Source organism: Vicugna pacos, chromosome 17 (genome assembly GCF_048564905.1).
Source record: "Vicugna pacos chromosome 17, VicPac4, whole genome shotgun sequence".
Classification (NCBI taxonomy): Eukaryota; Metazoa; Chordata; class Mammalia; order Artiodactyla; family Camelidae; genus Vicugna; species Vicugna pacos.
Genome location: NC_133003.1, coordinates 10,584,905 through 10,598,960, shown reverse-complemented (window position 1 = coordinate 10,598,960; position 14,056 = coordinate 10,584,905). Strand labels below are relative to the sequence as shown.

General features: G+C 45.3%; 1 protein-coding gene across 9 annotated transcripts in view; it reads left to right on the top strand.

Moving 5' to 3' along the window:
• CNOT10 (CCR4-NOT transcription complex subunit 10) overlaps window positions 1–11,156 on the top strand; it is a 53,863-nt gene extending 42,707 nt beyond the window's left edge. For 6 of the 9 annotated variants that reach the window (XM_072940942.1, XM_015236233.3, XM_006200611.4 and 3 more), the window contains 6 exons: window positions 2,494–2,607; window positions 5,691–5,821; window positions 6,387–6,422; window positions 6,618–6,745; window positions 10,146–10,221; window positions 10,901–11,156. In XM_072940942.1, the coding sequence (XP_072797043.1) occupies window positions 2,494–2,607; window positions 5,691–5,821; window positions 6,387–6,422; window positions 6,618–6,745; window positions 10,146–10,221; window positions 10,901–11,052 (637 nt within the window). In that variant the 3' untranslated portion in view covers window positions 11,053–11,156. Of the gene's footprint in view, window positions 1–2,493; window positions 2,608–5,690; window positions 5,822–6,386; window positions 6,423–6,617; window positions 6,746–8,294; window positions 9,937–9,958; window positions 10,222–10,900 lie in introns of those variants that run through there. The other 3 variants (XR_012060510.1, XR_012060509.1, XM_072940940.1) reach the window with 3 other exon arrangements.
• Window positions 11,157–14,056: the final 2,900 nt, after the last annotated feature.

The following is a 14,056-nucleotide window of genomic DNA, read 5'->3' as shown; positions in this document are numbered from 1 at the left end:
GTGAAACTGGTTGAATCCAATGACTCTTGATCAGAATGCCAGCCCACACATTTAAGTATGTTTTAATAGGAAGCTTATGTTATTATTAGAATCTTTCACCCTGTTGTAACTTGATACAGTATCTTAACGGGAAAGGAGGTAAAAGCTAAGGAAAACAGATCTTTCCCTTGTACATAATTATAGTTTGGGAAACAGAATCCTGCTGCAAATCGTACATGACTGATTTCTGGACCCAAAGTGGGCTTGACAGTGGGCTAGAGCAGTAATAGCCCCCCTACTGTCAGGAGAGGCTGGGGCAGGCTTTTCCCAGCAAGCCTGCCTTGAGGTGAGGCCAGTCCTGGACTCCAGGACTTGGAGGGAGCAGGAGACTCCTGTGTTTGAGGGCCAGGAAGGAGGTGGCTTTGTCAGCAAGGTGGCCTACCACCAGGCGGTGGAGGTCTGGGTTCCTGGAGAGGTAAATCTAAAACGTTGAAAACTTGTCTTTGGTGATTACCTGTTAAACACCTGCTGCAGCACAGAGAGATTACTCACATCTTTATGTGGAAAACAAAAGATGCAGACTTCTGCTTTTAAGGAGCTTGTCTTGCCCTGGCCTTTGGCAAAGTCATAAATGAAAATGGATTTTAAATTTTGTGACTGTCAGTCATATACTCATCTGAGCTGAGGATGGTCTAGGGCCTCTGGAGATGGAGGCCTTTCCAGGTCATTCCTTTTCTTCGTAAGCAGTGCATACCTGGCTGATGAGTGAATGTCTATTGCCATTTAAAAATAAGACTACAAATAAACCAAAAGAGTAATTAAGTCACCCTGATCTCTCCACACAGAGCCAACCACTGAAGTGCGTCTGGAAAGGGGAGAGAACTAGCCAGTGCCTCCCTCCTTTGGGCCCTTGAGTCTTCCATCAGGGAGAGGACTCCCTCCAGGGGCCGTGGCCACAAGGTCGCCTTGCTACTGAAGACATGGGGGTGACAGTAGACGTGTCGGGAAAATCCCTTTGGAAATGACGCTACTTGCCTGCTCTTAAATTAATTACTCTCCTCAGATTTTAAATCATGGGCTCAGTAATAAAATTCAAACTTGAAATATTTCAGTTAAATTCTGTTTTCTTCCTTTTAAAAAAGACGGGTTAGATTACATACGTGTGCATAGGGAAAATCATGATGTAATCTTTTCTTTCTACTTTTATATTGGTAGGGCAGGCTTATGAATGGACCCAGAAGCAGTGTGGTAGGACAGGAAGGGCAGTGAGTTGGGAGTCCGCAGTGTGGGGTGTGGGTCCTGACTCACCACACGCTCTACGCTCGAGGATGTGTTTAATCACTTTGGGTCTCACGTATAGAATGAGGCACCGCAGTAGGCGATCTTTCAGCCCTTCACATCATAGCGTAAGGCCATCAATCTGTTTCCTTGTGCCAGTCTACTCTGCTGTGTTGTTAGGGGTCGAGGGCCTGTTTTCTCCTTTAGTGGATAATTTTCTAAGGTGCCAGCAACCAGAAGTGAGCCAGTGACGGGGAAACGGCAGGCTACTTCTGAATTTGCCTGGCTGTGCTTTTCCTAGATGGGCATTTGCAGTCGGAGGATTTCAGTGTTAGAAAACTCTGGTTCTGTGATGCTTACATTCCTCCTTAGCCTGAAATTACAACCCAGATGCACTTAATGATATACATATGTATTGTAATTTGTAAACACTCAAAACCCTGTATCTAAGTCAGGTCATTTGTGGTCGGCCATTCAGACCCCTTTTCTATTTGACAGGGGTTTATTTTAAGATTGCTTTGTGGAGTGGTTGTTTAACATTCAAATGATCTATTAGTGTCTTGGTACTGTTTTAAATGAGCTGCCTGTTAAGTAGAAAACCAAACGGAAATTTAGGTTTCCAACACAACTTAGGAAAATCCGTGTAACTTAAATTTTTTATCTTTGCGTGTATTTATTCAGCCTGTGTGTGTGTTTTTTTTTCCCTCCTGAATAGTCATATAGGACAGTAGTACCTACCTATGTGAATGAAATTCTGTTACTTTGAACACTGGTGCTTAGCAAGAGCTATAGACTTCTTAATAGTTTCAGAGAAGAACGCTTTACAGTAAGTGGAGCTAAGTGGGTTTTTTAGTAAGGTAATTGTTCCTTAGAGCAGCAGATGTACTTCTATAGCTTTCTTTCTTGGATGTTAAAGGAACTTGTCACTAGGCCATTAACTACATTATTTTTTTTTTTACAGGCTAAATATATATTGTAACTATTTGGTTATTTTGTTGATTATTATAGCTTCCAGTTGGATGAAAGCTAAAGATGATTTAGGTAAATAGCTAAACTGAGCCTCAGATTGTAGTTTTTGCCATCATTCTGATTCTTGCCATTAGTATTGTGGCTTCCTGTCTTCTTTCCTGGTGTCCAGATTGCCACAGCCGTAATTAGGGCGTCCTTTCCCGATTCACAGACGTTGTCATCGTCATTTGTAACTCTGGTTTTCAGCCCTTGCCTTTTGTGTTGCAGATGCTCCATTCTCGCCTGCAGTGCTTACGTGGCTCTGGCGTTGGGTGATAACCTCATGGCTCTGAATCACGCAGATAAACTCCTTCAGCAGCCCAAGCTGTCAGGGTCTCTTAAGTAAGTGTGACTTGCCCTGCATGTTCCTCGTTTGTTTTGTTTGGAGGTCTTCAGTTAGTGTGTGGTGTGCTGCTGCTGCTGCTGTTGCTTTTTTTTTTTTTAACTCTCCCATTGGAATATATGTTATAGAGAAAGCACAAAGGTTTTTTTCTTACTCTTTTTTTTTTTGAAGAGGGGAGGTAATTAGGTTGTTTATTTTTAATGGGGGTACTGGGGATTGAACCCAGGACCTCGTGCATACTAAGCACATGCTCTATCACTGAGCTACACCCTCCCCATCAGAGTTTCTTGATTTGGTAATTGTTTATTTGATAGTGAAATTTTTTTCACTTGTTGCACCTCAGGGGTTAGCGGAAGTGGCACTTGCTGCATTGAGCATTTGGAGGCAGGGACTCTGGACTCCCTAGTGTCCGCTGCTGGGCCCAGCCGGAGCATGTTGTCACATGTTAGCTCTCCAGACAAGATGAGTCCTCAGGGAGAAGTCCCACACCAGAAGGAGTGTGGTCAACTTTGAGGAATGCAATTCAAGTAAACAAATAAGAATTTTAAAATAATTTTCCAAACTACTGTACCATTTCCTGAGTACATGAGTTGTATTCGGATTCCTCAGATGCCTCCTCAGCAGCAGTGTCACTGTCATTCTAACTTTTCTAAAGCACTTCATTCTTCCTTGTATGGAAGTAGAGTAAGTTGCAGCATTCTTTCATCTTGGTATGATGCTGATACTAGAAATTTTATCTAGGACCACAAGTCCTCTGCATAGCATTAAATTAGGGCAATTGTTTTTCCACTCACCCTGTGGGTATGTACTTAAAATCTGCAAAATACGTTCCTTTGCCTTTTAAAAGTAGCCTTGTGTATAACATGCAACACTTAGAACTGTGAGGTCATACTCTGAGGAGCAAGTCTGTAAAAATTTATTTTTGTCTTTAAAAAATGTGTTACTTTATACAAACATCTAAAATTAACATTGATTAAGGTTGTTTCAGGTCATTGTTCCCCAAACATGCCTTGTGTTTTTGTTTTTGTTTTTAAAAAGATAATGAAAAGCATCCAGGGACGTAAGAAACTTTGTCCTGATTCAGATAGGAGTGCTCTTCTGAGAGAAAACCCTGTCTCATATCGAGACCTGGAGGGGCCTGAGCTGAGTGCCGGGCACTTGGTTGCGTCTGCGGCTCCTCCGCTCCTTTCCATCACCCAGCCCTGCGCATTCTGGCCAGAACCGTGGCCTCTGCCCCTCCAGGAGCGCACCGCTCGGGCTGTGGTGTGCGTGGCATCGGTAGAGCAGTGCTTTGTGTTTTCCTTTTGAACAAAAATGAAACACAGATCCTTGCTGCTTTTTTTTTAATCCTCTGGCTGAAATTGTGGCCACTATTCTCAGATAATCCCAATTAGACTGTCTACCTGGCGTTTGTTGGAGGGTTTTTAACCTCACTTAGCAGCTTCTTTCCTCTGAATGTCAAAGCAACAAAATTCTTAGGTTATGTGATTTCTTAGCCAACTTTGAGGGATTGGCCAAGGCATGTCTGATCGTTTCATTTTTAATTCTCTTAACTATTCTATCCTAGCGTTGGTTTCTGATTAATAGCCAGGCCACTGTCTTTCCAGTGAAAATAAACAGATATTTCTCCATTTGGCAGCCCAGATACCACAGTTGCTTCCCACACACCTCATCAAGGAGTTCTGCGCTTTGAATGTCAAGAAGGCATTTAATTTGGTTTTTTTTTTTTTAATTTTAAGTAAATTCACAGAAAAGAGTTTGAAGTAGTTCTTTGAATATGTTTGTGTTTTGTAATAATTATTGGCTTATGGATGCTGCTTTAATGAAATTTTTGAAATACCTTACTTCAGAATATATTTGAAGTTACTTTTTGTTTTTGTTTTTGTTTTTGTTTTTTGGTCATTTCTGTTAAGAGTGTTTGGTGGGGAAGCAAAATAGAAGGTCATTACAACTGCACATTAGAAGAAACTACTTCGTAAAGAAATAGCTCTTGAGGATAGAGTATATAGTTCAGTGGCAGAGTACATGCTTGGCATGCACAAAGTCCTGGGTTCAATCCCCAGTACCTCCATTAAAAATAAATAAATAAACAAATTTAATTACCTCCCCCACAACAACAACAAAAATAATGAATTTTTTTAAAAAAAGAAATAGCTCTTGTGTGATTGATGTGCATACATCCCAGAAAAATGGTCAAATTATAAAGACGCTAGGATTCAAGGACCCAAATCTATGTAGACAGATGCAGCTGAGACTGGCTGGCTAGAGGAGGTGACACCTGAGCTGTCCTTTAAAGGGAGGAGTTGGATTTTGGCCTGGCTTTGAGCCCTCACATGGCGGCAGCAGGGTGTCCTGCCCAGGACACTGTGTCTGGTGGGAACAGAGGACTCCGGAGGAGTGAGGGTGGACTGAATATAGGAAACTGGGACCGAATTGTGGAGAGCTTTAAATCCATCAAAGTTTAGTTTTGTTTGCTCTGTCTTGTTCTCAAGTAGAAAAAGTTATTTAAGATTTTTAGTAAGGGTGTAATATGTCTAAGACTAGTTTAATTTTGAAAAATCGATCAGATGATCATGGGGAAAATGGCTCAAAGTCAGACACTGGAAGGAGCAGACTCTTGGAAGCCTGGAGGCAGGACATCTGCCAAGTGGGCATCAGGAAGCCATTGTGAAGTTAATCCCACCCAGGCCTCGTGCCTTTTTGAGTGTTCCAGCACCGGAGGCTGGAGGACCCTAATTGTGATGTTCCTCTGGAGGGCCTCCATCCTCGGTCATGCCTCTCGTTTCAGAATTGTTCGTGTTATTTTCTGTATACATAGAACAGCATAAATTTGCTGTCTTAATGAGTATGTGTCATTTGCCTCTACTCAGCTAACATAAAAGTTATTGTATATTTTAAGATATTTTTAAAGAGAGAAAATTTAAGTGACTCTTAATCCATTTATAAACTTAAATTTCAATTCAAATACTTGAAATATGTGAAATGTGAAACGTACACAACACCAGATTTTATTACGCATTGGGTATTTTTGTGATGATCTACTTTTCAGTTTGGAATCTTTTTTCCCCCCCCCAAATTTTAGGTTTTTGGGCCATTTATATGCTGCAGAAGCCCTCATCTCTCTGGACAGAATATCTGATGCTATTACTCACTTGAACCCGGAGAATGTCACTGATGTCTCCTTGGGGATCTCTTCAAATGAGCAGGACCAAGGTTAATGAGGACACATTTGATCAAAACTGTTCACCATTTCCACTGCCTTTCTTTTATAACTTAGGATGTGTGGAAATTTAAGGGCACGGTTGTGAAGTGAAGGGAATTCTAGGTCGGCACTCTACAGTATGGGCTATACTTTGTACTAGTTGTTTGCTAAGTAGACCTAGGAGCTGATTATCACATGGTCTAAATTCTAACTTTTGAAAGGCTGGTCGTGTTGGAACAATTCATTTTGATTCTCATACTGTATTTTTCTCTTCGGAGGGATTCCACAATCCAAGGAGAGTAAAAATACTGCACTCATAAGTCGGTTTTCAATCATGGCTAAGTTTTTGAAGGAGTGAAACCAGCATTCACTCTGTTCAGGGTTATTTCTCAGGCATGGGGTGGTGGTGAGTGGGAGAGCATTCCAGTGTCTTTTAATAGAACCTCCAGCACCTGGAAAGGAAAAATGATATGACATTCCTTTAATAGTAGATTTCCATTTCATGAAGAAAGGAGGTTTTTAGAAAACAGATTCTGTTATCCTGCCCCCTCAGATTCTATTTTCATGTCTTTGTAGGATCAGACAAGGGTGAAAACGAAGCAATGGAATCCTGTAAGTAAGCAGCTTTGTCAATACTGAAGTAGCCGGGCCTGCGTCCCAAACACTTACACTCAACCCTCTGTGTCTTTCCTTTGCCACCAGAGGAGTGGTGCTGGGTTTTATCTTGGGCGGGTCCTGGGGGCAGTGGGCTGGGTTGCTCCCCTGCCCTTGGCCGTCCTCTTCACCTGGGTCTGGTCTCCTCCGCAGCCGGGAAGCGGGCCCCTCAGTGCTACCCCAGCTCCGTCAGCTCAGCCAGGACCGTGATGCTGTTCAACCTGGGGAGCGCCTACTGCCTGCGGAGCGAGTATGACAAAGCCCGGAAGTGTCTCCACCAGGTGAGGCAGGGACGCTGCCAGCCCCCTTGTGAGGCAGCCAGCGGAGGGTTGGAGTTCATGGGCTTCGTTGTTTGTTCGAGGCTTCTGGTCAATTTGTTAAACGTTTGAATGTTGCTCTTCCAAGCATAGTCTTGCAAGGTAAACAGCTGATTCTTGTTGCAAATGAACCTGGGTGTTTATTGGAGTTTTTCCTGATGATTTTAATCATGAAAATTTCAAAAGATTGGAAACCATCCAAATAAGGGATCTCTTATAATGGTGTGTCCATATAGTTAAACACAGTGTAGCTGTAAACTCTGTGGACTGAAATGATAAGATAGCCCAGACATATTAAGTGAAAAGAACAAGATGCAGAGCAGTTTTGTATAATCCTATATATGCATAAAAAAATCTCTAAACAGACACACCAGCAACTGCCAACCTTGGCTGCAGGGCAGGCAAGGTAAATACTCTGTAGCTGGAACACTGAAATGGGAGACTTTTCACTGGATACTCATGTGCTTTTTAAAATTCTGAATTGTATGAACCTCTGTCTATTCAGAAAGTTATATTACACCTTTTAAAAAGAAGGGTTCACAAAGCCAGTTCTAAAGAAATTGCACATACAGTAAAGGAAGCGACTGAGATGTGTAGCCAAAATAGATCTCTGACTTCCGGCACTGGAAGGGCGCCTTGTCAGCTGGTCTCAGGGAAGGTTGTGATCGGGCTTCTTTAGGTCACCTGCCCACCCTGGACTGATCACGAGACCCATACCTGGAGTAGGGGATCAAGTACTACCACTGAGGACTTCACCAAATTGGAAAGGGCTTATTCCTCAGAAGGGTGTAATTCAGCACCCTGACTGCTGGGCTGAGCCCAGGAAGTGAGACAGTAAGTCAGTAGCAGAGGCACAGCCCTGCCCCATGGACCTTACAGTGAGGAGCTGTCCTCCTCAAAAGGGCATTGCAGGATCAGAGGGTGTGCAGAATTTTGCTTCTAATGTTGAAAGTTTATGCCAAATGGTGTATTCACCAGCAGCACATAAGCGAGCCTGCATCTCACCAGGTGTTTACCAGGGTACCAGAAACTGAGATGAAACCTGTTCTCGGGAGAGAAGGTGGCTTTTGGAAATTTCCTTCCTCTGAAGATAACCTTGTTGTGTCTGGAAGTGAAGTTTTTCCATGTAGAAAATGACCATGAATATTTAGTCAAGTTAGGGCATCGGGTCAGCATTTCTGATCCAAAATCAGGGAAGTTATAAAGTGATGGACTGTCCAGGGAGCGTGTTTGATACTCCCTGGGAGCTGAGTGCCCGAGTTAGTCGGGTGAGAGAAATGGGGCGCTGCTCTCCGTGGCAAGGCAAGGGTAGTTAACAGCTCTGGTGAAAGTGCCCGTGGACAGCGGCGGCCGCAGCACGCAGAGCCTGTGATGGGAAGTCACCGTGTGCACGGTCCCGCTCGGGTTCCCGTGCAGCAGGTGGCCCCGGCGGCTGTCGCGCTGAGAGAGACAGATGGGGTCAGGCCTGGTTCGGGGTCTGAAGGGGGTTTTGTTTTGGTCCCTTGGTTTTTAGGTTAATCCAATGGCTGGACCTTTGTTAATTGGGAGGCCCCCCGTGCCTGGGAGGGCAGAACAGTGATGTATGAAGAGTTGGAAAGGGCTCCAAGTAGATGTTTCCAAGGTTGCCTGTCCACCACTAACCATTCTGAACAGCCAGTAAGCAAAATACCATTCTCTCGTAAAGTTGTTGCCATGAATTCTTGTGTTTTAGAAGAAGCTACAGACTGTGGTCAGAGCAAAGAACAATAAATGACCTGTGTTAACTAGCCAACTGGAGTGGAGATGTAGATTTTAGTACCCACAAAAATGATGTAAAGATGGCCTTGCCCGTACAAAGCTAGGCCAAAAGTATCAAATCTTACTTTCTAAGTTGAGTTTTGTTATACCTCAGTGATGTGGCAGGAGAAATAAAAGCCTCCCAGCTTCGTTCACAAGGACCTTGCGAGCATGTGCTCTGGATGAGAATCTCCACTAGCCTGAGATTCCTTCTGATGCTGCCAGGAGCCGGCCTTGTGCTTGCTTCTGGGCCCCCAGACATCTCCCACGTTCACACCTTGGCCCGCAGTACTGTCCCTCCCCATCTGCTCCCAGGAGGATGTCTATCCTGCGAGGACTAAGGCAGGCTCCCCTCACCCAAAACCTCCACTCGAAGCTCTTTTCTCTCTTCATGTTCATAGTACATTCACTTCCCTCTCTCCCTCACAGTTAGGAAAATTTGTCTGGATTATTTTTAGTTATTTGCAGGCTTGTTTATTGTCAGGGTAAGTCCCTGTCTTACCTTCACTCCTCCCTCTGGTCAGTAAATATTTGTAAAGGATACTTTCTGATTAGATTAAGGGGAGACGCAGAGTCTGGAAGCGTGAGCACCTGAACCTGGAGGGGGCGATACCAGGTGATGGGGAGTTGAGGAAAAGGCAGCGTGAGGCCCAGGAGGACCCAGACTCGGTTAAACCAAAAATCTCAGCACCTTTAATCAGAGCGGCCCAGGCGTCTTTTTTGTCAGGAGTGGATCAGAGAGGTGGCTGCTGGCTGGTGCTCTGGCTCTCAGATCCGGGAAAGGACGGCATGTTGCCTAAACAAATTAATTATTTTATTTGAGTAAACTGTGCTGTTTCAGTCCTTGAGAAGGGAGACATCAAACATGCTTAGTGATAGATATTTTTCCTGTATTTACAACCTTCTAAGTTTGAATTCTTACTCGTGACATTGGGAACTGGCAGCTTACAATATTGGGTTGTTACTTGGGAAGACAAGTAGACGTGCAGATTTTGATAGAGGTGTTCCTGTGTCTGCGGTGAAGAAGTACCGGCAGACAGGAGTGTAGTCACGAGTGTCTGAGCACCCACCTCACGACCAAGTTCAGCCAAGAGGCAGAAGAACCCCTGGCAGGTGAAAACCAAGAGGGAAGAAAAGCTTTCTCATACCAAGAACTCAGTGTGGACTAGGTAAGGGGAGATTAATATTTAATTTAAAATTACATCTGCTTTAGAGGGAGGGTATGACTCACTGGTAGAGCACACGCTTAGTATGCATGAGGTCTTGGGTTCAATCCCCAGTACCTCCATCAAAAAACTAACTAAATAAATAGAACTAATTACCTCCCCCTGCAAATAAAATAAAATAAAATAAAATAAAATAAAATAAAATAAATAAAATTACATCTGCTTTAATCGGTAGGGATTAAGACAGCCAGCTGAGGGCCACCAGAGCAGAACTATAGTGGTTCCCAGTGGGCTTGAAGAAGTTTGCTACCTTGTCATTCATTGGTAGGCTGACATGTGTGTGTCTGTGTGTGTGGCATTACTTGGAGTTTGTATCTTAAGCTGTTGGTTTTTCATGGGTCTCCTTTCTGTTTTGAGCAAAGGCGGCTTCAATGATCCATCCCAAAGAAGTGCCCCCTGAAGCCATCTTACTGGCAGTCTACCTCGAACTACAGAATGGTAAGAGGTTCTTCTCTTGAGTCAGGACTGTATCCATCCCCTCAAAGAGCCCAAGATTTTTGATGTCTGCTTTTTCCCTTCAAAATGGAAACTTTGCCTTCCTTGAAGATGTTACCCATCAAGTTCTTCTCAACAGGAATGTAGCTAAATCCAGGTCACAGCTCTGAGGCATATACCACCTCCTGGATGTAGCTTCCTAGAGGAAAGGCTGTGGGCCCCACAGGAGAGGTGGAGTGAAGCAGAAACGGAGAGACGAATGGGAGAAGGGAGAGAGGATGGAAGTAGCACGGGCTCTTAGTCATACCTTCCTGTTGACCATGGGACTCCGCACAGGGCTCCCCTCTGACAGCTGAAGAAGGGGCCCCCGGCAGGCCTTGTCCCCCTGCAAGGCATGACCGCTCAGCGCCTGGTCTTAGCGCCCTCCTTTTGCGCAGTCTCCCTGTAGGCAAGTTCTCAAACTGGGCTAAACCCTCAAATCAGTGGGGAACTTTTAAAAATCCCATTGCCCAGGTCACACTGGGTTTCTTCCCTCGGAGTCTGGGGACGGGACAGTGGTGTTCTGTGACTCCAGACCACTGCTCCTCCACATCACCACTGCCCCGCTTGCAGGGTTCCCGTGGCTGGCTTTGTATGGGGTGGCACAGTCATACGCTTTTTTTAATGGGAAGTGTTTTTATAGGTAATACCCAGCTGGCCTTGCAGATCATCAAAAGGAATCAGCTGCTCCCTGCAGTGAAAACACTCTCTGAAATGAGAAAGAAGCCAGTGTTTCAGCCTGTCCATCCGATCCAGCCCATCCAAATGCCAACTTTCACTGTGCAGAGAAAGTGATATTTTGCTTTTGGAAAACTGTTACCTGAGACCCAGGGGAGTATTTACAAGACGTTTTTAGTTGCATCACAGCAAAATGAATAAAAGACAGATGATGAAGGGTGCTAGTTTTGAAGACACAATTTTGAAACGATTCTAACCCGTGATTTTTTGTTTTGCCAGAGCTTACTTAAAATTAAGGATTCACAAACTCATTTTCATCTCTTTTCCGTTCATCGTTGCTAGACTATTAATTTTGAGCCATTACATGAGATGCCTGTGTCATAGGCAATTAAAACACAATCTTATTAGAATAGTCTTGTAGAATGCATTTTATCTTTCTTGAAACTACTGAGTGTTTTGGCCTCTGAGATTTAGAGTTAAAGTTTTAAAAATGGAGAGCAGAACAGAAGCAGTAGACGAGTAGCCAGTCTAGAGGCCGACCAGGGCCGAGGGAAGGGGCAGCTGATGTGTTGTATGCCTCGTTGTGACAGTTGTGACGAAAAGGACCAGAAAATGCATAATAAGACCCACAGGGCTAGCAAACGAGTTAAGAAGAGATGACTGATCTGATAGGAATCAATCGTTTTGCTTAAAAATTACAGATGAAGACAAACAGTGTTCAGGGCACTTGTTCACCCTCCTGTACCCGGAGGCAGAAGCAATCGTTCTGGAGTCTGTTAGCAGGGAGTTCAAGGTTCATTGCTAACCCCTTTGCAAATGCAAACAAGAATTTAAAAGCTTCTTTCCAAGAGACAGGTATGTGTTGTGTGGTTGACATGGCTAAAATTTGTCCATAGGGTCGATACACTAACTTTAAAGTAGGAAAAAGAAACACTCTACAGACTTGCTTTAAAAAAAACTGGGTGACCCCTAGTTAAGATCACATTTGGTAGAGTCATCAAACCTTGTTGTTAGGATCATCCCTTGCTGTCTCTTCGGTTCCCTACTTTGGAGACCAAGTTCAGGTAGGGAAACACACCAGCTAAATCTACAAGATCCTCGGTTTCACGGCTGGAGAGGGGAGCGTTTGGCTAAGCATGTGATTTATCCAGAACGTTACCTGAGGTATTCTGTTGCTCACATCAGTTGAGTTAGGGATCTACACCGGAACTGAGGATTTGTGGTGTGACTGGACCTACTGTCCACGGCTGACGCAGAGAAGGGGGATTCTCCTTCCGCTTGAGCACGGGATGGGTGTGTGCAGCTCGATTGCTCTTTTGCCACATTGCAGTTGTTTTATTTACGGAGTAGATTCTTTCTGGGAGGATATGGAAAACAGGTGACCCAGTTTCCTTGGGCGTCTCGAAGCCTTTTCCAAATGAGATGGGAGTAGGACCCGTCAGCTGCACTGGTGTTGGTCCAGGTCTGCAGCTGCGACTCTCCCAGCCCCTGACAGCAGCCCTCCCATGCTGCAGGCTGGTAGCAGAGTTGCTTGGCCTGGGCATTTTCAGGACAGAGTCCACACACTTCGTAAACTGCTGGGATCCCACAGTGTCTCAGGTAGTGTCAGGTGGTGGAAAGCCTGTCATTGTACTTGAGAACAGTACATGTTTGGAGGAACCTCAAGAAATTGGAACTTTCCCTGCTTCCTAGTTGGTTTTTGGAAAAGCAGGAATAGCTATGAGGCAGATTAGGCCCTAGGTGCTATGTTAAATAAGAATACTTTTGGCTGCAAGTGGCAAAAAATGGCCCCATAATTTAAACAAAGAGTTTTCCTCTCACTGGAGAAGGGGGCACATTGGCAGCCAGCGGCCTTGGCTTTTTTGCTGAGTGATGCCATCAGGGATCAACTCTTTTTCCATGCCACCATCCTTGGTATTTGGGCTTTTGTCCCCGTGGTCACAGAATGTTCCCACAGTACAGCTGCATTGAAGGCAAAAAAGAAGAGGGCAGAGGCAGCCCTCCTGTGCTGATAGGAGACCCTCAGGAACAGAGTTTCCCAGAAGCCCCCACAGACCCCAGCTTGCTTCTGCTGTCGGAGCGTCCAGGCTCCATCCTTAGCCGCGGTTGCTGGGATAGCCCACGCGACTTCAGGAGAGGCCAGTGGAGTGTCTCCCACTGGAGGACTCTGCCGGATGCCTTGTCACATTATCGTCCGAGCAGCCCAGCCTTGCCTTCCGCAGCCACCCTGGGCAGATCCAGGCACAGTGAGTGTCAGCTCCTCGCCGCTGTGACTCCATACTCCTGAGTCCACACGCCAGAAAGGCTCCTCCTGCCAGTTTGTCCTGCCCCAGTCTGTTCACACTGCCTCTGCAAGCAAACTGTGCTGAGAGGTTTTAGATGCCCCGTCCCTGGAGTTTTTCCTGGCTGTCCTGATTTCTCCTCACTTCTCCTCTCTTTGTGTCTCTCTTGATACACACTTTTTCTTCTACGGTATATGGTTTTCTTTCTTTTTATTTTAATGGAGGTAAAATCGAACCCAGGGCCTTGGGCAGGCTAAGCATGCACTCTGCCACTGAGCTGTACCCTTCCCCCCTTGCGTTCTGTGGTTTTCTGTAGTGTAACAGGTGGGTTGCTGTGGGCGTGAGGCTCAAAGGGCGGGGTGATATTTGATGGGTTGTGAATTCTGAGACGAGCCTCAGCAGCTTCTTTTCCAGCTCCGCCACCTATTCAGCGGCATCATCGGCAAAACGGGGCAGAGTTCACTGCGTGGACCCCTTCACAGACCCACAGAGAATGTGACTGCAGGTATCCCCAAAACTGCAAGGCATGAACCCTCAGAGGAGCTGGAGTAGTCTTTGATTTTGCCCCTGGCCCTCACCCCACAGGACAGCCTGTGACTTTGGGGTCTCTCCTGCCCCCCGGCCTCACCTGCATGGACACCACTCACCCCCACACCCTCCTCAGGGCAGCATGCCTGGTGCTCCCACCACGCAGGGACCCTCACTGACTGGTTCACTGGGATCTCTGCCCCTTGTGACCAACCAAAGTGACTTGATCTCTCAAGGTTTTCGATGGGTTGGCAAAATGAGGGTAACTTTCCTCAGGGCCCAGTGTGAAGATTGAAATGGGATAATGAATC